We start from the raw sequence: 27150 nt of genomic DNA on the forward strand, positions 1-27150 counted from the left end.
GTCTAGGATAACCTCCCCATCTCAGGATTGGTAATCCTAATTGCATCTGCACAGTCCCTTTCGCCATGCAAGGTCACACGTTCACAGGTTTTGGGGGGCCAGGGTATGGACCATCTGGGATTTTTTTTTTAAGGTTTATTTATTTATTTGAGAAAGAGAGAACATAAGTGGGAGGGGCAGAGGGAGTGAGAGAGAGACCCCCAAGCGGACTCGGTGCTGAGTGTGGAGCCCGACACGGGGCTGGATCCCATGATCCTGAGATCATGACCTGCGCTGAGACTAAGAGTCGGATGCTCACCTGACTCCGGCACCCAGGCACCCCTGGGATATTTTTGAAGGACCTCATCATGGAACCCATGGTGCCTTGATCTCAGGCTTTGAAAAGTCCTCCCCTCCATCCCTCCCCCTTACCAGTGTGGTCCTGAGAAACCCCATAATCATATATAGAGTTGGTTAGGCGCCCCCTACGGTGGGGCTGGACACCTGGTACCAGGCTCTGAACAGGAGCTTTGATGACCTTTTCCAAACATCAGAGCCTGTCCTCTTTGGCTGCTTGGGAGAGACCAACGTCGTGTGAGTTGGTCACAGAGGTGAGAGCTTGTCCCGAACTTTACAAAGGTCTCTCCTTTTTTACTTCATTCAGTCCTCACAGTGACTGCAGGGTAGGTGGGCAGGTCATATCTGTAGACAGCGCGGAAGTCCAGAGATGTGAAAAGTTGCCCAGGGAAGGGCACACGGCGAGTAGCCGAGCCAGGACCCAGACCACAGGCTCCAGGCTAATGCTCCCCAGGGAGTAGGTTAGAGCACACCGAGCACCTGCTGATGGGCTACGTGGCGGGTGGCTTTAGATGCATCAGCGTAGCCATTCCTCACAGCCACGCAGTCCGACAGATGTGTCTTCCCCAATTTTACAGGTAAGGAAAGGGCTCAAAGAGCTGTGGCAGCGGGCCCAAGGCCACACAGCCCGCAGGTGGTAGGGCCAGACTGGGATCGCCATCCGTGGACTTGAAGCCCCATGTGTCACCCTGGCTCCTCCCGAGCAGTGTCGAAGATGCTATCAGAGCTGTGTGGGCTGGGGGAAAATACAGCAGAGCCGAGAAGCTTCCTGTGACCGTGCTGTGAGACTTGATGGGGGAGTGTGGTCATGTGACGATGGGGAGCGGTGTGGAGTGTGGGAGCGAGTCACCCCGCAGGGGATGTGGGGCCGGCGTGGTGTGGCTCAGGCCGAGGGCCCTGGGAGGAGTCTCTGGGCAGCCCCTCCCCACCCGGAGCGGGGGTCCAGGGAGGGGGCTCCCCCAGTTCCCTCCTGGCCGAGCCGCCGCAGTGTGTGGGTGTGCCGCCCCCCGGGGCCCAGGTGATCCTGGAGGGCCGCGCAGCGGGGAGGCCCAGCCCTGTCTCTCCTCAGCCTGAGCTGCGCTGGGAAACACAACCCGCAGTTGCCCTTTTTGGGGTGGGGCGGGGTTTCCTGAGGTCCTGGCCACATCGGACTTGTCACCGCCACCGTGACTGTCACAAGAGCCTTGGCAGCTCCACGGCCCGCCGCCCGGTGGCGTGGGCTTGGCTGTGAGCTGGGCCTTGGTGCCACGGACGGGTCCGCCTCATTTCCCGTTGCCCGGAGGTCCCGGGCCGGCGTCCAACTAAGCGCGGCTCCTGCAGGGGGGCTCGGCGTGGGGTCTGGGGCGCCTGCTTCCCCCTGCTCGGCTCGGGGACCGCGGCTAGAAAGGTGCCCGGGAGGGGAGGACAGGGTTCCCGCTGCCGGCGGGGTCCTGGTGTGGGCGTGCTCCCCCTCGTCCCTCGTCCCTTGTCCCAGGCCTTCGGGGCTGCCTCCCCGCGCCAGGCCCCGGGGCTCCAGGCGGGCAACTCCACGCGACCCCTGTTGGCGCGTCCTCCCCGGGCGATGGGAGCACAGCCCCTGCCGGGCCTGCTGCTCGGGGGCTGGGGGTGTGGGACAAGGCCCTGGAGGCGGGGTGCACCCCTCACATCTCTGCCCCCACCCCCACTGCCCCTACGTTTCTCATCCCAAGAGTTCTCATGGCTTGCGGCCCTCTGCGGCCCTCTGCTGTTTTATACTGGAGAGCCTGATACAGGATGGGTTAAGCGGTATTAGGAGAACATACTTGGTATTGAACTGTTACTGTGCCCATTTCACACATGCGGAAAGCTGAGGCCGGGAAAGGTTAGGTGACCTGCCCCGGGGTCACACCTGGTGGAGAGCAGCACGGGGATTTGAGCCTGTGCACTAGCTTCAGAGTTCGTGGGCTTCTCACCACCCTCTCCTGCCTTTGATGGAGTACCTGGGGTCGCAGTGAGGCCTGATGACTCGGTTCCTGATCCCAGGCTATTCCGTCAGAGGTGTTTTTCAGTTTTTGAGATGCTCGTTTCTGCGGCCAGTGGGCTCCACGAGGAAGTGTAGTATAAGATGGGGGTGAAAGTCCTGGGCTTTGGAGCCTGGCTGCCGGGGTGTGAATCCTGGCTCAGTCATTTACTGCCCGTAACCTTGGGCAAGTCCCCTAATCTCCCCATCCCTCAGTTTCCTTATCTCTAACAGGGGATCATAATCTTAGTGTTTGTTTTATAGAGTTGTTGTAAAATTGAATTCCATGTAAAGCACTTAGCAAAGTGCCTGGCACGTATTAAAGGGTTCAATAAATGTTAACTATTATTATGATTGCCTAATAAGCTGGGAAATTTGGGGATAATGTTAAGCAGGCTCCTTTGTTTTTGTGTGTGTGTGTTTTTTTTTAAAGATTTTATTTATTTATTCATGAGAGACACACAGAGAGAGGCAGAGACACAGGCAGAGGGAGAAGCAGGCTCCATGCGGGGAGCCCGACGTGGGACTCGATCCCGGGTCTCCAGGATCACGCCCTGGGCTGAAGGCGGTGCCAAACCGCTGAGCCACCCAGGCTGCTGAAGCAGGCTCCTTTGTTACAGGACTTCTCAGAGCCTTTACCATGCTATTGTGAATTGGCACTTTGGGGAGGGGATGTAGTGGGCAGCATTTTTCTAAAGTTTTTGGACAACTAATCTCTTTCTCCTTTTACATTTTTTCTGTCTAAATTCTCAACTTGCAAGATGCTAAGCTGGCATCTGAGAACACTGTGAGGAAGCGCTGAGCTGTATCTGTACATACATCAGGCTGTTTGTGCTTGCCACAGCTGAGCTGGGAGTGGGGTCCAGGGTGTTGCTGAGCCAGCTCTAGGGACTGTATGTGGCGGAGCTGGCTGTGCCTGGCTTCCCTCCTGCCCCCTGCCCATAGGTGTGGGGAGAGGGAAGAGGTGCGAGCCTAGACACCCGAGGATCTCTGGATTGTCCTGCCAGGATGAATGGCCTTGGCAAACCCTGCTTCAAAGCGTATTTACTGCCCTTAATTCTGCCCTGGGGAGAGGGGTCTTAAGGTAGGCCACCTGTGGCGGGACTGGCTGGACCCCCAAACTAGCCAGCCAGGCGCGGGTTGTGCAGCATGGCCCTGTTAGGACCAAGCAGGTGGCAGGCAGGCTTCTACCATGGGTCGTCCCCCCAGGTGTGTTTCTGGCTTCAGTAAACAGGGTCCCTGGTGTATTTTAGCTGCAGAATGAACTAAGGGAGGGTGGTGGTGGAAATTAGTCTTCAAGGTCCCTTCCAATGCGAACATTTGTGAGTCTGTAAACCTGGGATTGGGGTAAAAACCTAAAGAGGTGTCCCCTTTAGGAGTCCTAAAATGCAAAAGGAAGGATGAGCCCTGAGAGGGGAAGCCCCTCCATCCCCCCTTCACACCCTTGGGAGAGCAGGGTCTGGGGAGATCTGGACCTGGCTCCAGGTCACTGGTCAGGATCCTTTTCCGTAGGAGATTCTTGGAAGTGGATTACTTTTTTTTTCTGAGAGAGAACGCATGCGAGGGAGAAAACACGTACGTGGTGAAGGAGGAGCAGAGGGAGAGGGAGAGAGAATCTTAAGACTGTGCCCAGCACAGAGCCTGACACAGGGCCCTATCTCATGACCCTGAGATCATGACCTGAGCTGAAATCAAGAGTCGGATGTTTAACTGACTCAGCCACCCATGTGCCCCAAGGAAGTGGATTATTTTAAGTGGATGTTTCTGTCTTGCTTTGGGCCTCATTCACGCCGTGTCTGGATCATTGCCTCCTCTTGTCCGGCGCAGTGACCTGGGGAGGAATGCCCACCACTCCCAGGGCGGTGTATGGAGGCCAGAGGCTGCCCAGACTGGCTGAGGCCAGCTAACTCTTCATCTCCCCAAACAGTGCCAGGAGGAATGTCAGGTAGGAATGTGTGCCGTTAATTACACCTGAGTCCGCCCAAACCTGGCCTTGTACTGCAGCGAGGAGAGTCTGCAGATAAGCGGATCTCATGCTTTAAAGCAGTTGTATGAGCACATGAACATACACCGCACACACACACACGCACGTGCATTTACGTGGGTGCTTTTGGAGGGGGTCTTGAGTTACACATTAGAAACTGCTCAGTGGAGACCTTGCAGTAGAGGGTCAGACCTTTGGTTTTCTCTTTGTGCCTTTCTGGTTCTGTTTGAATTTCCCTCCAGTGTGTTCTAATCTTTTTATTTTATTCCTTTATTCTGTTTTTTAATTGTTATTTTTAAATGTAATTTATTTTTAAAGCAGTTTTAGGGTCACAGCAAAATGGAGTGGAAAGTACATCACTATCAACACCATCAATATCCATGATCAGCACCCGTCAGCGGGTGGGGGAGGGGGCGGGGGGACATTTGTTGCAATTGATGAACCTACGTGGTCACATCCAGAGTCCATAGTTTATTTCAGGGTTCACTTCTGGTGTCGTATGTTCGTGGGTTTTGACGAACGAACCCGCCACTTTAATATCATACAGAATAGTTCCACTGGTCTAAAAAACATCCTCTGTGCTTTGCATGTTCACCCTCCCTGCTCCGTAATTCCTGGAAACCACTGATCTTTTTACCAAGGATTAGTTCTACCTTTTCCAGACTGTTGAGAGTTGAAATCACGCAGCCTGTAGTGTAGCCTTTTCTTATTTGCACTTCAGCGCCCCGCGTGTCTTTTCATGGGTTGATGGCACACGTCTTCTAATACTGACTAATGTTTCATGGGTATTTATCCATTCACCTACTTAAGGCGTCTTGGTTGCCTTCAAATGTAGATCATTATGAATAAAGGTGCTGTGAACATGTGTGTGCAGGTTTTTGCGTGGACAAGTTTTCAGCTCACTGGGTTGAATACCAAGCACTACTGGGTCAGGTGCTGAGACTGTGTTTACTTTTTTTTTTTTTTTTTAAAGATTTTACTTATTTATTCATGAGAGACACACAGAGAGAGAGAGAGGCACAGACACAGGCAGAGGGAGAAGCAGGCTCCATGCGGGGAGCCCGATGTGGGACTTGATCCCAGGACCCCGGGATCACGCCCTGAGCCGAAGGCAGGCGCTAAACCACTGAGCCACCTGAGCTGCCCTGTGTTTACTTTTATAAGAAACCACCTGATCGGGAGGTTTTGCATTCGCACCCGCGGTGAGCAAGAGTTCTATCGCTCCCATCCTCACCAGCACTTGGTGTCTTCACTGTTCAGGACTCTGGGCGTTCTGATAAGTACGTGGTGGTACCTCATTGTTTAATCTGCAATTGCTGAATGATGTCCAATGGGGAGCATCTTGGCATGTGCCCAGATGCCATCTGTGGGTCTTCTTTGGTGAAATGTCCGGGTCTTTTGCCCATTTTTCTAATCAGGTTGTTTTCTTACCATTGAGTCTTGAAGAGTTCTTTTCTCTATTTTGGAGAACAGTTCTTTTATCAGATGTGTCTTTTGTAGACTTTTTCTCCCAGTTGGTGGCTCGTCTTCTCTTTGTTTTTAAAAATATATCAGCAGAGAATCATCTGAGCCGCATGACTTTTTAAGCTCTATATTTAAATTCTTGTATAAAGACAGATTGAGGATTTAATATTAAAAGATGAATATACAAATGAGTGCTCCAGCCCCCGGGCTGGGGAAGGGCAGTGCGGAGGTCCTCCCACAACAGCCTCCACTTAGTCCAGGCCTGCTCGGTGTGCTGCTAGGCACACAGGGGTGGGAGGCCTCAGGGATGATGCTTCCAGGCCTCGGCCTCTGCTCAGCGCCACCCTGCTGCAAGCTCTGTCCCCATCCGTGTCCCTCACCGGCCTTCTGGGGAAAAGGCTTCTGGATCCTCGGGCCAGGCGTGGCATGCCGCCACCCGCCCCTCCTTTCCCTTCCATGGAAGTCAGGCTGGACTCCCAGAGGCCCCCGTGTCCATCTCCCCTTGTTGAAGTGGGGAAATGACAAAGCTCTCCGTTACGGGGGAGGGAGGTGAGTGAGTGGGAGAAGTGAGATTCTTCTTGTTCTGGATGACTCTGCCCTTCTGCCAACACATCATTTCTAGATTCCTGTGTTTGAGGACTCTGGCTGCTGCCCTGTGGAGCCCTTGAAAGTTAACGGTATACTTGCATGTGTACACACAACTTTAGGAAACAGGCCCTCTTACAGCCCTTGGCAAGCCAAGCCCTGTGTACCCACCGTATACCTTCACTTGGCACCTCGAGGCTTGGCTCTGATGGAATCCTGGGACGCCCGGGTCTTGTGCTCGCTTGCCCTCAGAGCTGACTACTGGGAGTCAAGGCTGGATGGTAAACACCGGCAGGTGTCCCAGTACCTGAAAGGAAGGAGTGTTTCCTGGAGTGCAGAGCACAGAATCGCTGGGGGTGGGGATGGGTCCTTGTTTAGATTTCAGAGTCCTGGGCCCATCCCAGGTTGACGGGGCCAGCATGACTGGGGCCAGCGCATAGGTGTTTTCGGCGAGCTGTCCAGAAGCTTCTCAGGCAAGATGAAGCAGTGTGGTCCGTAGTCAGGCAGCATCAGCACCACCAGGAAGTGTGTGCAAAACACCGATTTGAGCGCCTATCCCAAACCTCCCAATTCCAAGCATGTGGGAAGGGACCCAGCGATCTGAGGCGTAACAAGTCCAACAGGTGATTACTTTGCAGACCGAAGCTTGAGAAGCCTGAGAGGGCCACAGCTGGATGAAATCGAGTGCCTAGCAGCAGGTGGATGGCCCAGGGAGGAAGCAAGGGTGGTGGCCACACCATACAGGCCCCAAAGCGGCAGGACTGGAGGCTGGAAGGTCCCCAGGGGCTGGTCTCTAAGAACTGGAGCGATCCCTACAGAAGCCACCTGCCTACCATGTGGAATAAATCTCTCCGGGGAGCCCCCGTGTCACCGTCCTGACCAGAGCCACCGCAGAACGGGCGGTGTGCCAGGCCTGCCAGATGGCATCAGCGATGTGAAGCGTCCCTGCCCGGGTACCTTTCTTCTTTGCTAAAGGACAGACGTAGCAGAAGGTGTGGTACTGGTGGACGCCGAAGAGGAAGCCAGTCTGCTCGGTTGTAACTCCCTGTGTTCTCTGTGGTGGGGAGTGAGTGCTGGGCAGGCGGCCGCGGGGAGAGGAAGGTGAGGAGCCCCTAGAAGCCCTGCTTGAGGGCAGCCCAGGGGGCTCAGTGGTTTAGCGCCGCCTTCAGCCCAGCGTGGGATCCTGGAGACCCGGGATCGAGTCCCACGTCAGGCTCCCTGCAGGGAGCCTGCTTCTCCCTCTGCCTGTGTCTCTGCCTCTCTCTCTCTGTCTCTCATGAATAAATAAAAAATAAAAAGACCTGCTTGAGCTCACCTCTGAGCAGGGACATGGTGGCCCCCGGGTGCCAGGAACACCATCACCAAGTACGGCAGGCCCGGGTGGGACCTCTTTTGAGCAAAAGTGGAGGCGGCGGTTACCCATGACTGGCTCATGAGCAGATTTCTTCATGTCCAGAAAGGGGAAAGCACGCAGACATTGTGGGTGGGAGAGCTGAATCCAAGCAGCCTCCCAAGGGGCAGGGATGGGGCGCCCCGAGGCGCCCTAGGCCCTCCGGCTGCCGTGGCTCTGCTCCTGGGGAATCCTTCGGCAGCTGAACCAACTGGAGGGCTCGCAGGCCCGGGCCGTATGTTAGAGTCCTCATGGGAGGCGGCCCCTCTTTAAACCATGGAGAAGTGCGTGGGAAACGCACGTGGTGCCGTGGAGAGAATGGCTGCACCTGCTGTCGTGGCTGGGGCGTGGTCGGCAGGGACTATTCAGGAGTGTTGTCCTTGGCCCTTTTCCTACCAGTGACCTGGAAGAAAGCAAATGTCACGCTTACCAAGCAAAGCTGAGCACTACGATGTTGGGTGCTGGGGCGTTGGACACCTCAGCGGGCCGAGCAGCAGATAGAATGTGCGGGAGGAGTTTAACAGGATGTGCACCAGGGCTCCTTGTCCAGAACACTCTGTGTCCCAACCCGTGGCGGGGGGGGGGGGGGGGGGGTGTTGTCTGGCCCTGCCCCGTGCTCTTCAGGGACCACAGCTGGGGCCTTGGGTTCTGAGGAGAGCTCCGAGACCCAGAAGGGAGTGTATTGCAGACGGGAGGTGGGGAAATGAGGCCGCTCTCGAGAGGGCCAGACTGGAGGTGGTGTCTTGGGGGGTGGGGGGAGACCCAGGGATGAAGGCCTGCTGCTTGGATGGGATTAGACCTGGCTCACCGCCCTCACTGCCGAGGGACAGCTTTTAACTCTTGCTGGGAAGTCTGTGAAGCCCTCCTGGGAAGGGTGCCATCACCCTGGGAGCAGCCCGAGGCTGCCCTGGGCGCCTGCCCTGGGCGGGGAGACCAGCGGACCCTCTGGGTCTGGGTCCCCCATATGTTTATGTAGTACTGCTAACCCCAGGCTTGGAGCTGGGCTGCCCGGGGCTGAATAGACCCTATGTGAGTTATTCAGATCTTGGAAGAACAACCGTGGCCTCAGCTGAGCTCAGAAATCCCCGCCTGAATTGGGCCTTTTTTAAAGTTGTTTTTTTAATAGGCAGTACATGCATGTGGCCAAAAAAATGCAAATATAAACAGTAAGCTTCATGTCTAACCCCAGATTTCCCTTCCAAAGGCAACCAGTGTCACCAGGTTTCTTGTTTATCGTTCCAGGGATGGGGTGTGTGTGTGTGTGTGTGTGTGTGTGTACACCACTGAGTTTGTCTACATTTTCTTTTTTTAAAAATATTAGCTTAGTAAACACACAGTGTACACCTTGATTTCACATCCCCGTATATAGAATTGGCTAATTATAAAAATAGCTACAGAGCATTTACTGTATGGATCTGCTTGGATCCACTTCATCAGCCTGCTGCAGTTGGACAGATAGTTAGGGGTTTGTTATAACAGAATGTCCCAGTAAAATCCATGTCCCCGTCACTTTACACAGGTCTAAGTGTGCCTGGGAAATAAATTTCCAGAAGGTGAGTTTCTGGTTCAGAGCTTGTATTTCACATTTTGACATCTCTGTGCTTGTAATTGGCAAATCTCTTAGCATCTTAGTGTGGGTAAAACCTTCGGTTCCTTTCCTATAATTCCCTGTTTGCTCATTTGTTTCTCTACTGGTCATGGGGCTTAGGTGTTTTTTTTTTTTTTTAATTGCAAAACATTTTTCTTAAATTTGTCATTTCTCTTTTTGTTGTTTTCTTTGTTTCTTATTGTGCAGAACTTTAATTTTATGTCTTTGGAGTTCAGGGCTGCTTCTTATATTTAAATCTCTGGCTGAGATTTGTTTTGTTTTGTTTTTTAAAGATTTTATTTATCTTTTTCACTATCCCACAAACAGGGGGAGCAGCAGGGAGGGGGAGAAGCAGGCTCCCCACTGAGCAGGGAGCCTGATGTGGAGCTGGATCCCAGAATCCAGGGATCATGACCTGAGCCAAAGGCAGACACAACCAGCTGAGCCACCCGGGGACCCTGAGATTAGTTTTGGTGTTTTGATTTGTGTTTTTCCCCCCCTTCTGGTGGATGGGGCCTTTTGGCCTCATTCCTCTGGGAAGAGACCGGAAGAGTGGGGAGGGGTCTTTGGTAGCCGGAGTTTCTGCTTAATGGTGGTCTCCAGAGGAAGGGTGTCAGGGACACGACCGCAGCTCTTGCTGACCTCACGCAGGGCTCTTCCGTCAGAAGGTTCCTGGCCCACGCATCATTCAGATATCCAGCCCTCCTCATCAGCAGGGTCTGAGGATTCTAACAGGAGGGTCAGGCTGAGGGCAGGGTCTGGGAGGGGGTTTTGTGCTGAAGGCTCAGCCAACCACAGGGAGAGGAATCAGACCGAGGGCAAGACCACGGGAGCTCCCAACCCCCTCACCACAGCATGTAAGGGAACAGGGCTTTGGCCCGTGCCGTAGGTAGCCAGTTCTAGCTCTCCAAGTCCCTAGGCCATCATCTGGCTTCTGCTGCTTTACCTACAGTCACCTCTGGATACACTGGCCCAAACAGAACCCCACGCCCTCATTCAGTGGGCCCTGTGGGGACCAGTGTGGCACCTTAAGGAAGCCCTTCAGCCTCCTTGCAAACAGCAGGCGCAGACCCCCACTGTAGCTGTGAAGGGCAACTCAAATCTTACAGGTGAATGGTGGCATCGAGAGCAGTAGTTCTCAAAGTGGGGTCCCTGCACCAGCAGCATCACCTGGAAATGAGTTAGAAATGCAGCTTCTGGTTCTATGGACTCAAACCTCAGTGGAGCCCAGCCGTGTGTTTAACAGGCCCTTATGGCAGTTCTGATGCACACATTGCACCTTGAAAACTAGGTTGGGGCCTGATGCACCACAGGGAGCAGGTCACCTGGGGTCAGCAGGTGTAATGGTTTAAGGGGGCCTGCGGGTCTCCTGACATCCTCACCTGTCACTGGACGCCTCTGCAGACTGCAGCAGCCACTGATGAGCAAAAGGAAGTAGGTTGCATGACAGTCTGAGTGGCTCGGGTCGCAGCAGGTCTGGGTCCCTCCAGGCAGTTTAACTGGCATGGGGCATGGCAGAGGGATCTGTAGACAGAGGGACTTTGTGAGAGCAGCTATCCCACCCTGCACCAACAGGCAAGAGCCCTGGATTCCAGGCCTTTCTCCTTCCCTACTCCTGATCTGCAAGTCACTTACCCTTTCCGAGCTCCAGCCACCTCACTTGCCCTCATTCCCCATCCTGGATCACATGAGCGCTCCTGAGGTCCCTTGTCTCTAGGACTGGTGATCTCCTGCCACATTCCCATGTCTGATGAGCCAGAGGTTGGAGAATGAAAAATGTAGCTCGGGGGCAGATCCACTATGGTCGGAGGCCACTGTGGATAGCTTGGGGTCTATAGACTGGGCTCTGGCTGGATGGAGACAAAGACACTGGAAAATAAAGACAAATAGATCTGGGCCCCTGAGAATGAGGCAGTGCATGCTCGCCTCTGAGCTCCACGTGCGTGGAATCCTGTGTCAGCAGAGGGAGAGTGAAGCGTGGAGGGATGGGGGTCTGCAGAGAAACACAACTACGGGTGTGGTGCACATGGACATGGGCATGGGCCTGCCCCTGTTTGTCGTCTCTAGCTGGGGGCCTAGCAGACATGGACGGTCACTTGGGTTGGTCCCGGTCAGGCTTGATGCAGCCTGTCCCCCTGCAGGGGCCTGGCTTGTGGCTGGTAGGAGCTCCTGGCAGAGGCTGAGCATGTTTTCCTCTTCCCTTTCAGATCGGACCATGAGCTACCCAGGCTATCCTCCGCCCGCAGGAGGCTACCCCCCAGCTGCACCAGGTGAGAGGGGCTGGGGTGGGCCGGGGAGGGAACGTCCTCTCTGCTCAATGTCCAGGAGCAGACAGGGAGAGAGTAACAGTGCTTTCCAGTCCTCTCTCTACCCTGAGGGGTACATGGGGAGGAGCTGGAGAAAATCCTGGACCCAGGGTCCAGGAAAGGCCTGGATTTGAAGCCAAGGCAAGTCCAGGACCCAGTTTCTTGCTTTCTTAGCTGATAGCAGCAGGCAAATGCCTTCTTTGCTCTGGGACTCTGTTTTCTTCTTTGCAAATGGTTTCAGGTATCTCTCCCTCACCGGGTTGCCCCAGATACTAAGATAGCCAAGTAAAGCCCTTGGCACTGTCGTCCAAAGCACTGTTAGGTGACGACTGCCCTTCCATTACTTCTCCTACCCTGAGCTTGAGCTGCATGGTTTTGCAGCAGCAGGGTTCCCCCCAGCCACAGGAGGAAGTGGAGGCAGTCGCCAAGGGTCACATGTTCCTGCTGCAGCTGCCAGAAGCTGTGGGCTGATAGCACTGGGGCTGCACCCACAGTCAGGCCATCAGATCCCGGCCCCACCTACAGCACATCGCTTCATGCTTAGAAATCAGCTTCTCTGGCCTTGGCCCCTCCTAGGTTCCTGAAATGATACTGGGTCCCCATGGTAGCGGGGGAGACGAGAGGATCATTACAGGCTGGTCATCCTGAGGTTGCCTGAGCCGCGCTCCCCTCACTCCATGAGACCTGTGGGCACATTCATTTCCCAGAGCAAAGGTCCTTGAGTCTGAGCACTCATGACCCTGCAGGTCATTGGTGCCCACCTTGCCATTCAACAGGTAGAGAACAGGTCTGGAGCAGGGAGGTGGCTCGGCCACCATCATTGCCCTCTGAACAAGGCCAAGCCCAGGTCTGTCAGTGTTGACCTCGCGGTTGGTCCTCTCCCCGGTAGGGACCTACGGTGTGTCCTGGCACTGCCACCACCACCTCCACCACACCAGGCAGCAGAGAGCGAGCAGGCTGGTGATTCCATCCTCAGGGTCTTTCACTGCCCTGGTCAGAAAGGCATCTAACAGGCCAACGGCCCACACAGCGATGCTAGCTGCCTCGCCACTTATCCCAGTGCCCACTGCACCATGGGAGCCCCGCACAGGCGGTAGGCCTTCGTCCTCACCCAGTTTGAGGCAAACTAATTATTACCCCTCATGGCAGCTGAGGACGCTGAACTAGAGGGGCTGAGTGCCTCGCCGCAGGGCACACACCGGGTCCCTCTGGGTTCAGAGCTGGGGCTTTTTACTGCTGTTCCCCAGCTGCCCCCCTTGTAGAGATGTGTGTCAGTGTGTGTGACCCAGCCCCGTCTCCCTCCACCCTGTCGTCCTCGTCTCCCTGCCCTTCACAGACCGTGATTGCAAACAACCTGGTCAGCAGGACACCCACCCTAACCTGCCACGCTTTTGCCTCACTGTGGGTTCTCTGGGTGGTCTGAGCTTACTGCTGTCCTGGGTCAGCACGCTGTCCCCAAATGACACCTGTTTTTATGTCTGTATTCCCGTTCCATGATGGTGAGCCCAGCAGGGCAGTTCTGTCCTTGGCCTGTCTACCTCCTTTATCCCATAGAGGTAATACGTGCGAGTGTTTGCTGAACCCCACCTTCCTCTCTGGAAGAAGAGGAAGGTTCCTGCTCTTCTCTTCCTTTGGCAGCAGGATTGGGTTCAAGTTTCTTGCCCGTTTTCCATGGGGTCTGTAGCGGTGTCCACGAGGCCCTGCTTGGCCTCCCCTCCTGAGCACCCGAGAGCTTGATGCTGTGCCTTTCCCCGCGGGGAGTGCTGGCACAGCACTGAAGGGCTTGGTGTTGCTTTCAGGTGGCGGTGCCTGGGGAGGTGCTGGCTACCCCCCACCCAGCATGCCCCCCATCGGGCTGGATAACATGGCCAACTACGCAGGGCAGTTCAACCAGGACTACCTCTCGGGAATGGTGAGTCCAGCGCCCCTGCTGGGGCTGCCCCTGGGGGTCACTCCTGCATGGCCGGAGGGACGAAGGCTGCTGGCCTCGGTGGCTTCAGAGGCGTCTCCGTGTTTGTACCTGCGGGCACCGAGTATCGGGCTGCTGAGGGGTCTCGTCAGGGCTCTGCCCACCATCCTCTGTAAAAGGGGTGCACATTGGGTTTCCTTTCAGCTCTGAATAGGATGGGGGTGGTGCCTTCATAGATTATGTATTGTGCACCTTTGATGTGAGCTCAGCATAGGGTGAGGAGAGAGGTGAGGGTCTGTGTGTGCGCGTGTGTTGTGTGCCAGTGCACGTGCATGTGCGTATTGTGTGTGTGTGTGTGTGTGTGTGGATGACTATCTGCTCGGGCCTGGGAGCGGGTGCCTGGGAGCGTAGGCAGACATGCTACTTCTATTTGTTAATTGGCTTGTAAAATAATATATTTTATCACCTAAGAACAAATGCTTGCTCTCTGTCAGCTGTGCAGCCAGTCCGCGGCCTCATTTGTGCCCGGCTTGCTCTAGGCACCAGGCATATGTGCACACAACAAACCAAAATCTCAGCCCTGAATTTCTTCTCTCCTGGGAAGCAGACAGTTGCCATTAGTAAAACTGTGGCAATAGGACAAATAGGTGCCTGAGGGCAGATAAAAAGGCCAGGAGTGCAGGTAGAGGGGACAGGGCACAGTAGTTTTGGGTTGGGTGACGAGGTTGGGCCTCGCTGAGAAGCCAGGGATGCTCGGACTCTGTGCTGCAGGGCTCGGGTCAGGGAAGGACAGATGGACAGGGTGTGGCCATGTTCCTCAGGGGCCGTTCATCTTAGGCTTGCTTTGTGCACTTTCAGGCATCCAACATGTCCGGGACATTCGGAGGAGCCAACGTGCCAAACCTATACCCTGGGGCCCCCGGCGGGGGTTACCCTCCCATGCCCCCTGGGGGTTTTGGGCAGCCCCCTTCCGCCCAGCAGCCTGTTCCTCCGTATGGAATGTATCCGCCCCCTGGAGGGAACCCGCCCTCTGGGATGCCTTCATACCCGCCATACCCAGGGGCCCCTGTGCCAGGCCAGCCCATGCCGCCCCCTGGACAGCAGCCCCCAGGGCCCTACCCCGGACAGCCACCAATGACCTACCCTGGGCAGCCGCCAATGCCACCTCCTGGGCAGCAGCAGCAGCCAGTGCCAAGCTACCCAGGATACCTGGGGTCCGGGACCGTCACCCCTGCTGTGCCTCCAGCCCGGGTGAGTGCCCGCCCTGCACTGCCCTTCGTGTCCCAAAGGCCTGAGATTCGTGGCCTTGTGTCCTCTGCCAGCAAGGCCAGGGAGGGTGCAGCGGACGGAGAAAGGCTCCGTCCTCCCTCTGTCACTTCCTGTTGTAACAGAGTTGCTTTCTCTCAGGTTCCCCACCCCTGCTTTGTGTTCTTAGGGACCTTAAGGAGCTGCCTTGTTTCTCGCAGTTTGTTTAGATGTTCCATGTGCACGTTGGATCTGAACGTTTCAGGGTACTCGTCATTCCTCCCGTGTCATTTACCTCCTTGGCCCTGTGCTTTGTAGGAACTGCCCAGCCCCCTGGCCTCAGGCCTTGTGCCCAATGGGGCTTAGACTTCATTCCCACAGGTGCCTCTCAGGCTGGTCTTGGAGGGTTCTGGAAACCTCCCTTGGCTAGGGAAGATTGTTGGCAGTTCCTTCGGGGCCGCTCTCGGCTCATTTTGGAGAGCATTTCTTGTTTGCAGTGCCTAGAATTCATTGTCATGGTTACATGGCCAAGCCAGCCAAGCACAGGGCTAGTGGTATGTGCTCAACTACTATAATTAGCCCGAGGGTCCCTCTCCTCCCTGCCACCACTCTCCCCTACCCCTGCCCTAGTCTCTATCTTTCCTCTGCCTTCCCCCTCAGCCCTTCTCTGAGCTTCTCTCCTCAACTCTGTGAACACCAGTAGTCCCAGAAGCTAATCCACCAGGAGACCACTTAGACCGGATCCCTTATTTGCTGGGGAGTGCAGCTGCCAGTGCCAGGAAAAGCAGTGTGAGTTCGGGAGTAGTCAGGTGGTGTGAACCATGGTAAAGGCCGGACACCTGCATTTCTGGAGGGAGCACCTATTTCTCGTTTGCTCAGAGGTGCTCCATGGACTACCCAGACCCTGCTAGGACGGCTCTAATATGTGCTCACATGTGCTAGGGCCGTGAGGCTCCCACGCCCGCCCCCCCCATCAGGAACCCAGGCCCGGTCCTGGAGGACCTGGACATAGGGCAGATTTTTAGCATTAGGACTCAGAGATGCTTCTAGCCACGAACCAGGCTTCTGCCTCAGCACCAGAACATGAGGACCTGTCATGGTCACAGTGGGCTCGCTCAATTATTCATTGCTGTCTCCTTCAGGTACCCCAGCGTGTAGTAAAAAGGTCACGTTCAGAGCCTGGGGTGGGGAAGTCTTGCACTTGGGGGGAAACGACATCTCACCTGAGTCTGTTTGTCCGAGCAGTTTGGAAACCGAGGCACCATCACAGATGCTCCTGGCTTTGACCCCTTGCGAGATGCTGAGGTCCTGCGGAAAGCTATGAAGGGCTTTGGTGAGGGACCCCCGGTGGCTCAGGTCCTAAGTACTCCCCGGACCGCCAGGCAGTTCCATGGTGGCTCCGTGCAGGGTTTCTGGGAGGAGGGACCCAGGTCCTGGTGGTGGTGGTGGAAGAGGACGTAGATGTGGGCGGGCAGGTGAGATGCCCAGGAGAATGGGAGGGCCCGGGCCAGGGAAGCTGCCAGCACAGTGCATCCCCACGCCCCCAGCCCTGCCTCATCCACTGCTTCTTCCCACAGGGACCGACGAGCAGGCCATCATCGACTGCCTGGGGAGCCGCTCCAACAAGCAGCGGCAGCAGATCCTCCTGTCCTTCAAGACTGCTTATGGCAAGGTGAGTAGGGGAGGAAAGGGAACTGAGGCACATCCTCTAGCACAGCCCCACTCACCCCTGCTTTTCTTTGGTGCCAGTGAGCCCAGGTCTCCTGGCTTCGCATTAAGGCCCATGAGGGCATTTCCTGCCGCCCACCCAGCAGTGGCCTCCTGGCCGACAGCATCCCCTAGCACAAAAGATGCTCACTCCCACCCGGCTGGTTTTTCCTCCCCGGGACCCAGGCTGTTAATCCCTGCCCTCTCCACGACCACCTTAGGAGGTGTCGCTGGTAGAGGAGCTTTGAAGGAAAAGTCTCTCAGTTGTGCATAAATGCAAGGGGATGTATTTTGAACCTCTGGACTTGTGAACCTTAGGTAAAACACTGGGTGAGTTGAACAGACTGGTGTCCCAAGCCAGTGCTTCTCCAGCTTGGGTACCCCACGGGCCCCCTGGAAGCTGAGCTGATCGCAGGCCAGCTCTGCATGTCTGGGCTGGCTGAGATTTGGCTTTCCTGCCAGCCCCTGGCTGATGCGGTGCTGCTGCTGGTCCTCAGATCTGGGATATTGTCCCAGTTAGGTGAGAATCCACCTCCTATAGATTCTCAAATAAGTCTGTCTGTTTGAATATTCGATCAGGATTTGATCAAAGACCTGAAATCTGAACTGTCAGGAAACTTTGAGAAGACAATCTTGGCTCTAATGAAGACCCCCGTCCTCTTCGATGTTTATGAGATAAAGGATGCCATCAAGGTGCGTGCACGTTTGTGTTGATGCGTGTGTTCGTTTGCTCACGTGGACGGGCAGGCCAGAGAAAGTCCTGAACTGCACGGTGGGGCTTAACCTGTTCATTAGCTGCTGTTGTAAGTGTGGTCCCTGGACCCTCCCAGGTTGGAAGAGGCAAAACAGGTGTCCTTCATCATCAGCAGGCATCTGAACCTGTCCGTCCTAAAAGCATGGCAGCTGCGTGGTAGAGGAGGCTGGTGGTGACATGGTGATGGAAGAGGGGTACGGGGCCGCGGGTGGTATGATCCTCCTTCATCTAGGACTCTGTATTAGCGCACAACAGAAACACTCTGGAGGGCTTTCAGGAAAACCGAGGTGCAGAATTGGCTTTGAGGAGAAAGGAGAGCTGTCTGGCTTGAGGAGGGCCGGGCACAGGCAGGATTGCTCTCGTCTCTGCTCCTTCCCGAGTGCCCACTTTGTTCTGCCCTCAGGGGGCAGAGGATCCCTGTGGACCCCCGTCCATTTACTTCTCCAGAGAATCAGCCACGGAGAAGACCTGTCCCTCAGTCCAGATTCCAAATAGAAGCAGACTCTGACTGTCCTCAGTCCAGTCACTTGTGACCAAGGGGAGGATCCTGTACCTTCCATACGGTCCTGTGGCTCCCGGGCCCCACAGCAGGTGTCCTGCGGATGGGAGGGGGGCAGCCCCCACAGAAGGGGGAAACCCCTCTGAATCGAACAGGTGCTCCAGAAGGAATCCGTCATTTTTCAGAGGCCTGATAGGCACAGTGACTTTTCCTGCGGAAACCCTCAGACATGCCCTCCTCCCGGGAGGGGCAGGGGGCAGCTGGGACGGCACCCAGGGAGTGGCCCCCTGACCCCTGGACGCCCCCCGCTGGCTTCACGAGGGGATGGCTTAGGAAACAGAAACAGCACAGGTCTGGGGTCCTCTGTCACTGGGCATCCGTATGGGAATGTGGACGCTCCTTGTGTGGTGAGCACTGAGCAAGGTGGGGAACAGAAGCTCTTGGTGCCCCGAGGACCCTAACAGTTGTGGTCATCGTGACAGTAGCCACCCCGTGCTGTGCTTCTTAGGGGACCGTACTGTTCTGAGTGCTTCACGCGCATCACCCTTAGTCCTCAGGGCTTTCCGGGGGGTGGTGGTAGCAGCGCAGAGACGTGAAGGCCGGTGCCCGGGTTCAAGCCAGCCTAGCCGCCGGGTGCTGCCTGCGTCCTCTACCACGTGGCCCTCTCTCGGCCTCGCTGGCGCTGCCCCTGGGTGTCTTCAGACACTCCGCAGTCCAGTCCACGGCTCTCACGCGTCCACACTGCTACTCTGGCTTCATACCCGTTTTTCAGTTGTGTCTTGTCTCATTCATGAGCTGAACTTGGAATAAAACAGATCCGGGTTTACTGTATGGCCTCGGACAAGTCGCTACACCTCTCTGATGCTCAGTTCCCCGGTGGGGGAATGGGCCTGGTCCTTCGTGTGACCTCAGTTGGTCACCACGTCACCGCCACTATCTGGGACCGGCCCGGGCCTGGGGCGCTGGAAGGGAGCCTGGCTGCCCGGGGCCCAGGGAGCAGCTGCTGTCCCGCGGGGGGCGCGTACCTGGGTTGGCAGCCGCTACGGCGGGGTTCCTGCCGGGGCACAGGGCACCCGCGCTCTTCCCAGGGTGCCGGTGAGGAGCCGCGGTTTGTGTTCTCTGCCACCTTAGGGGGCCGGCACTGACGAAGCCTGCTTGATCGAGATCTTGGCCTCCCGCAGCAACGAGCACATCCGGGAGTTAAGCAGAGCCTACAAAACAGGTGAGGCTGGCGTCTGGCCTCAGCCCTCCAGACTCCAGTGCTTTTTTGGCCTTGGCCGCACCCTCTCCCACGGCCTCGTAGACCTTCCTGGCCTTCTTATCACCTCATCTCCTGCCACCCCCAACACGCGGGGCTTTGATCCCTGACCCAGCCCTGCCTGCTGTTGACACACGGGGCAGGTGACTACGGTAAGGGAGGGGTGAGGGGTGTGGCTCCGCCGAGCCTGACAGAGGCCAGGTCGGCCTGGAAGTCACAGCCCCTGTGTCCCTGGAGGGCGTGTGGAGCACCTGTCTCATCGCACCTGGGGCTTCGGGCCCTTCTCCTTCCTGTGTCTGCTGCTGACTGGCTGCAGAGTGGGCCTTCCCCTTGTCTCCTTTTCAGAATTCAAAAAGACCCTGGAGGAGGCTATCCGAAGCGACACGTCAGGGCACTTTCAGCGGCTCCTCATCTCTCTGTCTCAGGTACCTCTACCAAGGCAGAGCTGGGGCTCAGAGCAGAGAGGGGTGGATCCCTGAGCTCTGAGGAAAAGGCAGGGGGACGGAGGAGGCCCCGCAACTCAGGCAGCAGCCTTGACCATACCGCCTGCTTCCTTTCAGGGAAACCGGGATGAGAGCACCAACGTGGACATGACGCTGGTGCAGAGGGACGCCCAGGTGGGTGTGATGGCCAGATGCCCCACTTGGGCTTCCCAAGTCAGGGGGCACCCCCACTTTCTTGCTCCACGAGGGAGGAGCTCTGGGGTGGGAAGAGCAAGTGATAAGGAGCAGGTTCCGGATGCTGTGAGTCTCGATGGGCTCTGCTGCTTACCAGCCATGCGGCCAGGAGCGTCCTGCAGCCTCTGTAGGCTTCTGACTCCCCCTTGGCGTGAACCTGGGTGACAGTCAATATGACACGAGTCGGTAGGGGATTATGGATGTGGGGTTTCACATGACCTGGTCCTCCTCCTGCATTCGGTTGTGACTGTCCTTGTGTTTGCAGGTGGGCAGACTCTACACTTGCCCGTTAGGCTTTTGAAGGTCAGAGCCCAGAAACCAGCTGTCACTTTAGTTACATGGCCTTAGATTCTGCCCTCGGCCCGGCTGGGCCTGACTGTAGACTGTAGGCAAAGGTCTCTCACCGTTCCATCTCTTTGACGGACCATCTGAGCACCTCCCTAGAGGAGCTTGGGTTTCCCACTAATGAACTCAGACCGCAGCAGTCTGGCCGGAGAGAGCCACAGCTTCCTGGTGGGATGGAGCCAGCGAGGCCTGTCCTCTGCCTCTGTCGCTCCTGCAGCCCCCAGCCCGGCATTCGCCAGGAGCTGCGAGCAGTCGCCTTATCTCTGCCGTCTGGGAGGCAGACGGGACCTCTGTGGACGTCCCTCTTTTTAGGGCTGGAAGACAGCTGCTTTTCTGGGCTGGTCCGTTTCCTTTCCAAATGGGGAAACTGAGGCTCAGAAAGGTAGAGCGTTGTGCATGGAGGAACCTGGAGGCAGGGACTGGATCAGGGCCCAGACTCCGGGCTTGTTCCATGGGCCCCAGCAGCACCCCAGAGGCCCTCCTTTGAGGTCTGCCTTTGCAGCTCCCTGGCCTGAGGCATCTGCTCCCGTGTCTGGACTCAGGGCTGGGCATCCCCAGGGTCCCAGCAGCCCTGGTCCTCGCCCCGGTGGGAATGCTGTCTCCGCTTCCCCGTCTGCTAGACAGGCCGGGCTGTTCCCTGGCCGAGGAAGATGCTGCCTCACTCTCAAGGTTTTGTGTCCACTTCTCTGTTGTCTCAGGTGTGGACCTTGACCTTGGGATCTCTAAGCCCCCGGTGGCTGCCCTCCTCCCCTGGCCATCAGTGCCTTGAGATCTAAGAGCCACTGCCTGAGGCCTGGAGAGCACTTCTGAGCCATCTGGTGCCAGGGTGGCAAATTGGCAAATAGTTGGGGCTCAGACTTGCAAAAATGTGATAGGCAAGTGCGAATCCTGCCCACTGGCAAACACCGTGCTGGTATACACAGGGGCACTGGGGAAGTGCCCGCTACGTGCTGTCCCACGTCCACAATTATAGTCTGTTCGTCGTCATGGTGTTCATTGTCATCGTTTGTTGCCCCTATGGATAGGGACACTCCTTACAAAGATTGGGAAATTTTACATAGAAATCTGGATTTCGGGCAACTGTGGGTCTGTGCTCCTCTACGAAAGTGCCTGGCAGGTGCTGAGAAGTAATCACCCCTGCGCGTGCTTACCCTTCACCCGCACCGCCCTCTGGCCTTATGCTGGCCTATTTCCCTCATTTCAGCTCCCCAGCTAACCCCTTTAGGCCTTCAAGTGTGTGACCTTGAATCTAATCTGACCTTCACATTTCAGAGATGAAGTGGGGCTCCAAGCGGGGGTCCTGTGGCAAGTTGGCAGCAGAGCTAGGACTCCGGCCCAGCCCCTGTTTTGTGCTCCCCTCCCCATCGCCTGCTGCCTCCTCTCTGGGTTCCTGTCCTGGCCTCAGTTGGCCTGGGTTCTCCTGGTCCTGAGTGTCCCATCCCCGTCCCCCACCCCGCACACCCACCCTGCCTCAGAATCCTGTGTTACCTAGCAAGATGTGTGGATGGTGTCTGGTTCTGCATGGTGCTTGGAGCACAGCCAGGGCACTGGTCCCGCTTCCCTCCTTGGTGGGCCTGCAGGGCTGACCTAGGTGGCCTGGGCCTGGTCTCTGGGGCGAGGCCTGCACTGTATACCCGTCTTCCCCTCTGTCCAGGAACTGTATGCGGCTGGGGAGAACCGCCTGGGAACAGATGAGTCCAAGTTCAACGCAATTCTGTGCTCCCGGAGCCGGGCCCACCTGGTGGCAGGTAAGGTGGGCCCCAGCCGCCCTGGGGGCAGATAAATGAGGGCAGATGAGGTATGATGGGGAGACTTGGCAGTTTGCAAGTCTGGGGTGGGGTTTACTCTTCCTTGAAAGAGCCCCCTGGTGGTGATGTAAAAGATCTTAGCAGCGGGTTTCTCGAGTTTTTCTGTGCATCTGGTTCTGGGCGAAAGCAAAGGAAGGTGTGAGAGAAGTGGCCGCCTCCTCCCGCTGCTGTCCTTATCCACCAGAATGTGGAAATCAGAGTTGAGAGAGCCTTCAAGAGCACCTGATCCAGCGCCGTACAAAGTGCAGCAGACAGACATGAGCACAACAACCCATCCTACATTGTACAGAAGTACATTGTTTAGTCATTCAGGATCTGTAAACCAAGCTCCTGCCAAGTGCCAGGGCCAGGAGTGGACATGGGGAAGAGCATTATGGAATCTCCGCTGTCCTGAGGCTCACATCCTTGTTCTGGGAGACAGGCAGTAAACAAAAATTAAGTAAAATCTGTGCCAGATGGTAAATCCCTTGTTGAGAGACAGTAAAGTTAGAAACGGTTAGGGAGTGGCACAGGGGTCAGGGATGGTGCTAGGGATGGTGCTTGGGGTGGTCCTTGCTGAGCTAATGGTGTTTGAGTTGAAAACATGAGAGAGCTGCACGTGCAAAGGCCCTGAGCAGGGGGGCAGGGGGTTCCCAGCACGACTGAGAAATAGCAAAGGGGGTCGGTGAGGCTGGGGCGGGTGGCGTGAGTGAGAACTGGAGGAGGCGAGAGATGGTGGGTGGCCTTGTGGACAATTGCACAGACTTGGGTTTTCATCCTGAGTAAAACCAGGAGGCACTGGAGGGCTCTGGTTGGTCGGGGGATGTGATTTCACTTAGATTTTACATGTTGTTGGCTGTTGTGTTGTAAAGGGTGGAGGGTTCAGTTGTGGAGCAGGAGAGCATCTGGGAGGCTGCCTCAGTGGTGCCGGGGAGAGGCTGGTGGCCTGGACCCAGTAGCAGGGGTCGCAGGCAGGAGGGGCCGATTCCGGGCCTGCTTGCTGATGCTTGGACGTGGGGTGTGAGGTGGAGGATAACACGAGCTTGTCTCCCAGCCGGGCTGGCAGAGGAGGGGAATCCGTCCCTCCTGAAGTCAGGAAGCTGTGGATGGAGCTGGCTTAGGGGGAGAGAATCGGGAGGTTTGGGCTAGAGAGTCCAGGTGGGCAGCTGGGTTTAGGACTCCAGAGGTCAGGAGAAGTCTGGGCTGCAGATGGAAGCTCGGGAGCTCTGGTTGGGTCATTGGTGTCTGGGGCCTTGGGACCATAAGAAGTTCCCTCGGGAGGGAAACTGGAGAGATCCCGTGTTGCTCAGGGCCCTGGCCGGCACAGGAGACCAAGGAGCCAGAGGAAGGGAAAGGCTAGCACGTGAGGCGATGACAATGACAGTGCACTGAGCATCACGGTGCGGAGGGGAGAGCCAGACACCTGTGCACCTGTTCTGTGCGAGCACTGAGGCCGTGCTGCACCCGGCAGGCGCTTGCGAGCTCCCGTTAGGCTGAGGGAGCGGCGGGGGCTGGGGGCCGGGCAGCTGGGAAGTCAGGTCACCCAGCTGGAAGCTCCAGAGCACGTCTTGGTCTCCAGCCACACTGCAGTGAGTGAACACATTCCCATCTTAGTCATTATTTAATGAGTAGAGACTATAGAAGTCACTCCTCAAAGCTGTGGTTTCTCAAGTATTATTACTAAAGAGAAAAGCAAAGGAGGTGATCTGAAGAAAACACTAAGGGATGAGGCTCCTAGAGATGCAGCAGAAACCATGACACTGCCATGCAGATAGCAGAAGTTCGGGGAGCAGTGGCAGAAACTGAGCCCCAGGCAGGGGAAGCAGGTTTACATCTGGGGTCAGAGCTGCAGCTAGGACTCGGAGGGACCCCTATGCTGCCTGCCTCGCGAGCAGCCTGGAGTCCAGCTGCCATGGGGGCCCGATGGGTGTCAGCACACAGACCGATAGGCAACACAGACCCGTGGAACGGTGGAGAAGGAACGTGGGTGGGCACGGGCCGGAAGTGAGGGGGTCTGAGAAGAACGCAAATCCTGTCGCCATGTGTGGAGGGTGCTGGGTGGGGTATCGAGGCATGACCTGGGCGAGCCTGAGCTGCCAGGAGCGCGGTGAACAACCTGCCTGACGTGAGAGCCGGCTGGGCCCGGTCAGTAGGGCCACGTGGGGTACAGTGAGCGACGGTGGGAGGCCTCCTCACCGTGTGTCCTGTGTTGGTTTGCTCGGGGCCACAGCAAAGTACCCCGGGCCGGGTAACGTGCAGCCGGGTGACGTGCACGACAGATGCTTATTTTCTCCCCGTGCTGGGGGCTAGGAGGCCAACACCGAGGCGCGGGTGGGATTCGTGTCTTTGAGGCCTGCCCCCGGCTTGCGGGGTGGCCAGCTGCTCGCCATGTCTAACAGGCACGTCCCCTGTGTGTGCGTCCCTGGCATCCCCATGTGTGTCCAGATCTCTTCTTACAAGGACACTGGTCAGATTGGATCAGGACCCATCGTTTTAACCGGATCACCTCTTTAGAGGCTGTATGTGCAAAACAGTCACTATCTGAGGTGACTCTGTGGGGACAGAATTCAGTCAGTAACTTGTCCCTTCTCTCTTCCCACTAGTTTTCAACGAGTATCAGCGGATGACAGGTCGCGACATTGAGAAGAGCATCTGCCGGGAGATGTCCGGGGACCTGGAGCAGGGCATGCTGGCCGTGGGTAGGCGTCTCGGGCCTGCCTTGCCGCCTGCGCGCCTGGGGCCGGGGTGCACTGTCCGTTCTCCGGGTGCTCACCACCGTCCGGCTGTGGGGCAGTGCAGCGAACACACAGACGCCAAGCCCTGTGCCTCAGTGGTGGGAAACCCGCCTGCTGCCCAGGCGGCGGCGCTGTACCTCCCAGCTGCCCTGGAGGTGTCTGGTTTCTATTTCAAGCGCCACCCTGGGGAAGGGAGCAGCAGTGTGGGCACCAGTGGGAGGGCAGCCAGCTGCTCCCCCGGAGGAAGATGACTCATATCCTGCCAAGTTTCCTCCAAAAATACATCCCTGCAGGCAGTTGTCAGATGTTTGTGATGGAAACACGTGGAAAGATTTCTACTTGCAACAGCAAAACAGGCCCTTGCTAAGGAAAGCTGGCGGAGCTCCTGGAACAGAGGGGCGCCCCTTGCAGCGCCGGTGCCCTCTGCAGCAGGGCCTCACGGGCCCCACAGCCGCCCCTGTGAGGGCTTGGCCCGCCGGCGGAGGCCTCGCTGCCTCTCTGTGCCCTGTGGGAAGGTCACAGCATGCCCGTCTTTTGCTGCGCTTTTCCTGGGACTCTCGCTGGGGCAGATGATGAGTCCTCCTCGTTTCCCTGCGTGTCCTCCCATGATACAGGGATCGTGGCCTGAGGCATTCACCCCACTCAGCCGTTCCCTGTCCGTGGGGGTCACAGTCCCTAGCTTGCCCTGTGTATAGAACACGGTTCCTTGCCACCGGCCAGATTTCTCCCCCTGCGTGGCTCCTTTCACCACATTGTTGACAGGGAGGAGGTTGAGGTTGGGGTCCAGGCTCAGCGTGTTTCTGTTCCAAAGAGCCAGAGCCAAGGTCACAGATAATTGAGCCGGGAGGAGAATGCAGAGAGGAAGGTGGATGTTTCACGTGCAGCCTCCTCCGAGGACACTCGTTCTCCCAATGGCCCCTTGGACTGAGAGTTTCCTGCAGATCGAGTTATGCTCTGTTTCTCTCTCCTAGTGAAATGTCTCAAGAATACTCCAGCCTTCTTTGCCGAGAGGCTCAACAAGGCCATGAGGGTACGTGCCTCCCACATGCAGGGGTCTTGGCAGGGGGTGGGGGCAGGTCTCAGCCCCACGTGTGAGCAGGACCTTGCCTAGGGCAGAAGGCATGAGGAAAGCCAGCTGCCAGCCAAGCAGACAGAGGGCCATGGGCGGGAAGGTGGGACAGTAAGGAGGCCCGTTGCTCATGCCCTTGGTGGACTCTCTTCAGGGAGCGGGAACGAAGGACCGGACCCTGATTCGCATCATGGTGTCTCGCAGTGAGATCGACCTCCTGGACATCAGAATGGAGTATAAGCGGCTGTACGGCAAGTCGCTGTACCACGACATCTCGGTACATCCCTCTGGGGTCCCCCGGGCCACCCCTGTGGTCCCCTGTACCTCCCTGCTCAGAACTCCGGGCCTCTATGCCCATGGGCTCCATATGTGCTCTCCTCGACTTCAGCTTTTTGCCCAGTTGCCCCCAGACTCTTGTAAGCAGCTGAGGGCAGGCTGGGTCTTGACCCTGCAGGGCCTCCCCACCTTGGTCCTCGGTCACCCTGTGAGTCTGTGACAGGTCGGTGAGGACACCCGTCCCGAGGTTCCCTGGAACCTCCGTCACCCAGCCTCACAGCAGAGGCAGCGTAGGAAGCTCTTGACTGCGAGGGCGCTGGGGTCACAGGCCTGGAGTCCCGCCTGGCTCTTCCACTTGCTAACTGTGTGACCTCGAGCCCTTCCTCACCCTCCCTGAACCCCAGCTCCATCATCCCCAAGGCAGGGAGAACAGTCGTACTCGCTCAGGAGTTCAGGGGGCCTTGAACGAGGTATCACCGCATGCCAGGGCCGGTCTGACAAGATGAATTCCTTCTGACCGTTAAAGTCCAAATTTGGGTGAGCCTTGAAGCCAAAGTCACCGCAACCAGGTTCTGATTCCAGACTCCCTCAGATTTGACGTTGGGCCTGTCACTGAGAACAGCCGATCTCCATCTTCTGGCTGTAAAGCCGATACTGTTGATGAAGAGGTGGAGTAACTTGACCAGGAGCCGTAGGCCTCGCCTCCGAGGAAGGTCATGGTGGAAGGAAACAATCAGGAGTTAGCTAAGAGTGGGGCGCCTGGCCGGCTCGTCGGCAGAGCGTGTGACTCAAGCCCCATGTTGGGCCTAGAGCTGACTTAAAAAAAAAAAAAACCCTACATAAAATTATTTAAAATAAAGAAATACATATATATTTTAAAAGAAGTTAGGTAAGTGTGTTCATCTCTTCTATGTGAGTGCAACAGGGTCAGGGGGAGGAGAGGCTGGGGTGAGCTGCGACGCCCAGATAATCCTGTCACGGTAGGCTCACCCCAGAGCGCCCGTGGCAGTGCATCACGCGCAGTCTCAATGCAGCGCAATGAAAACGCACAGGGAAAAGACTACCACGAGTTCGCCCTGAGTGAAGGGTTTTTATTGTTTAAAGGTCTGACTTTGATCATTGGGGTGAGCACAGTTGTCTTTCTCAGCAGCGGGCTAGGGAGCCTGAACCACACCGCACTACGTGGGGGCCCCGTGGCGCCGGGTGTGTGGGCCTTCCCGCCCCGGGACTGCGCAGGGGTGCGTCTCCCCACTGGGCC

At 56.7% G+C, this 27150-nt stretch overlaps 1 protein-coding gene across 2 annotated transcripts in view; it reads left to right on the forward strand.

Moving 5' to 3' along the window:
* Window positions 1-27150, forward strand: part of ANXA11 (annexin A11) — a 39874-nt gene that overhangs the window by 11793 nt on the left and 931 nt on the right. For both annotated transcript variants that reach the window (XM_072823776.1, XM_072823777.1), the window contains exons 2-14: window positions 11533-11595; window positions 13431-13543; window positions 14399-14791; window positions 16031-16118; window positions 16363-16457; window positions 17072-17185; window positions 18877-18967; window positions 19349-19428; window positions 19564-19620; window positions 21680-21773; window positions 24416-24511; window positions 25519-25577; window positions 25771-25893. In XM_072823776.1, coding sequence (XP_072679877.1) covers window positions 11541-11595; window positions 13431-13543; window positions 14399-14791; window positions 16031-16118; window positions 16363-16457; window positions 17072-17185; window positions 18877-18967; window positions 19349-19428; window positions 19564-19620; window positions 21680-21773; window positions 24416-24511; window positions 25519-25577; window positions 25771-25893 — 1458 coding nt within the window. In that variant the 5' untranslated portion in view covers window positions 11533-11540. The remainder of the gene's footprint in view (window positions 1-11532; window positions 11596-13430; window positions 13544-14398; window positions 14792-16030; window positions 16119-16362; window positions 16458-17071; window positions 17186-18876; window positions 18968-19348; window positions 19429-19563; window positions 19621-21679; window positions 21774-24415; window positions 24512-25518; window positions 25578-25770; window positions 25894-27150) is intronic.

Source organism: Canis lupus, chromosome 4, assembly GCF_048164855.1.
Source record: "Canis lupus baileyi chromosome 4, mCanLup2.hap1, whole genome shotgun sequence".
Lineage (NCBI taxonomy): Eukaryota > Metazoa > Chordata > Mammalia > Carnivora > Canidae > Canis > Canis lupus.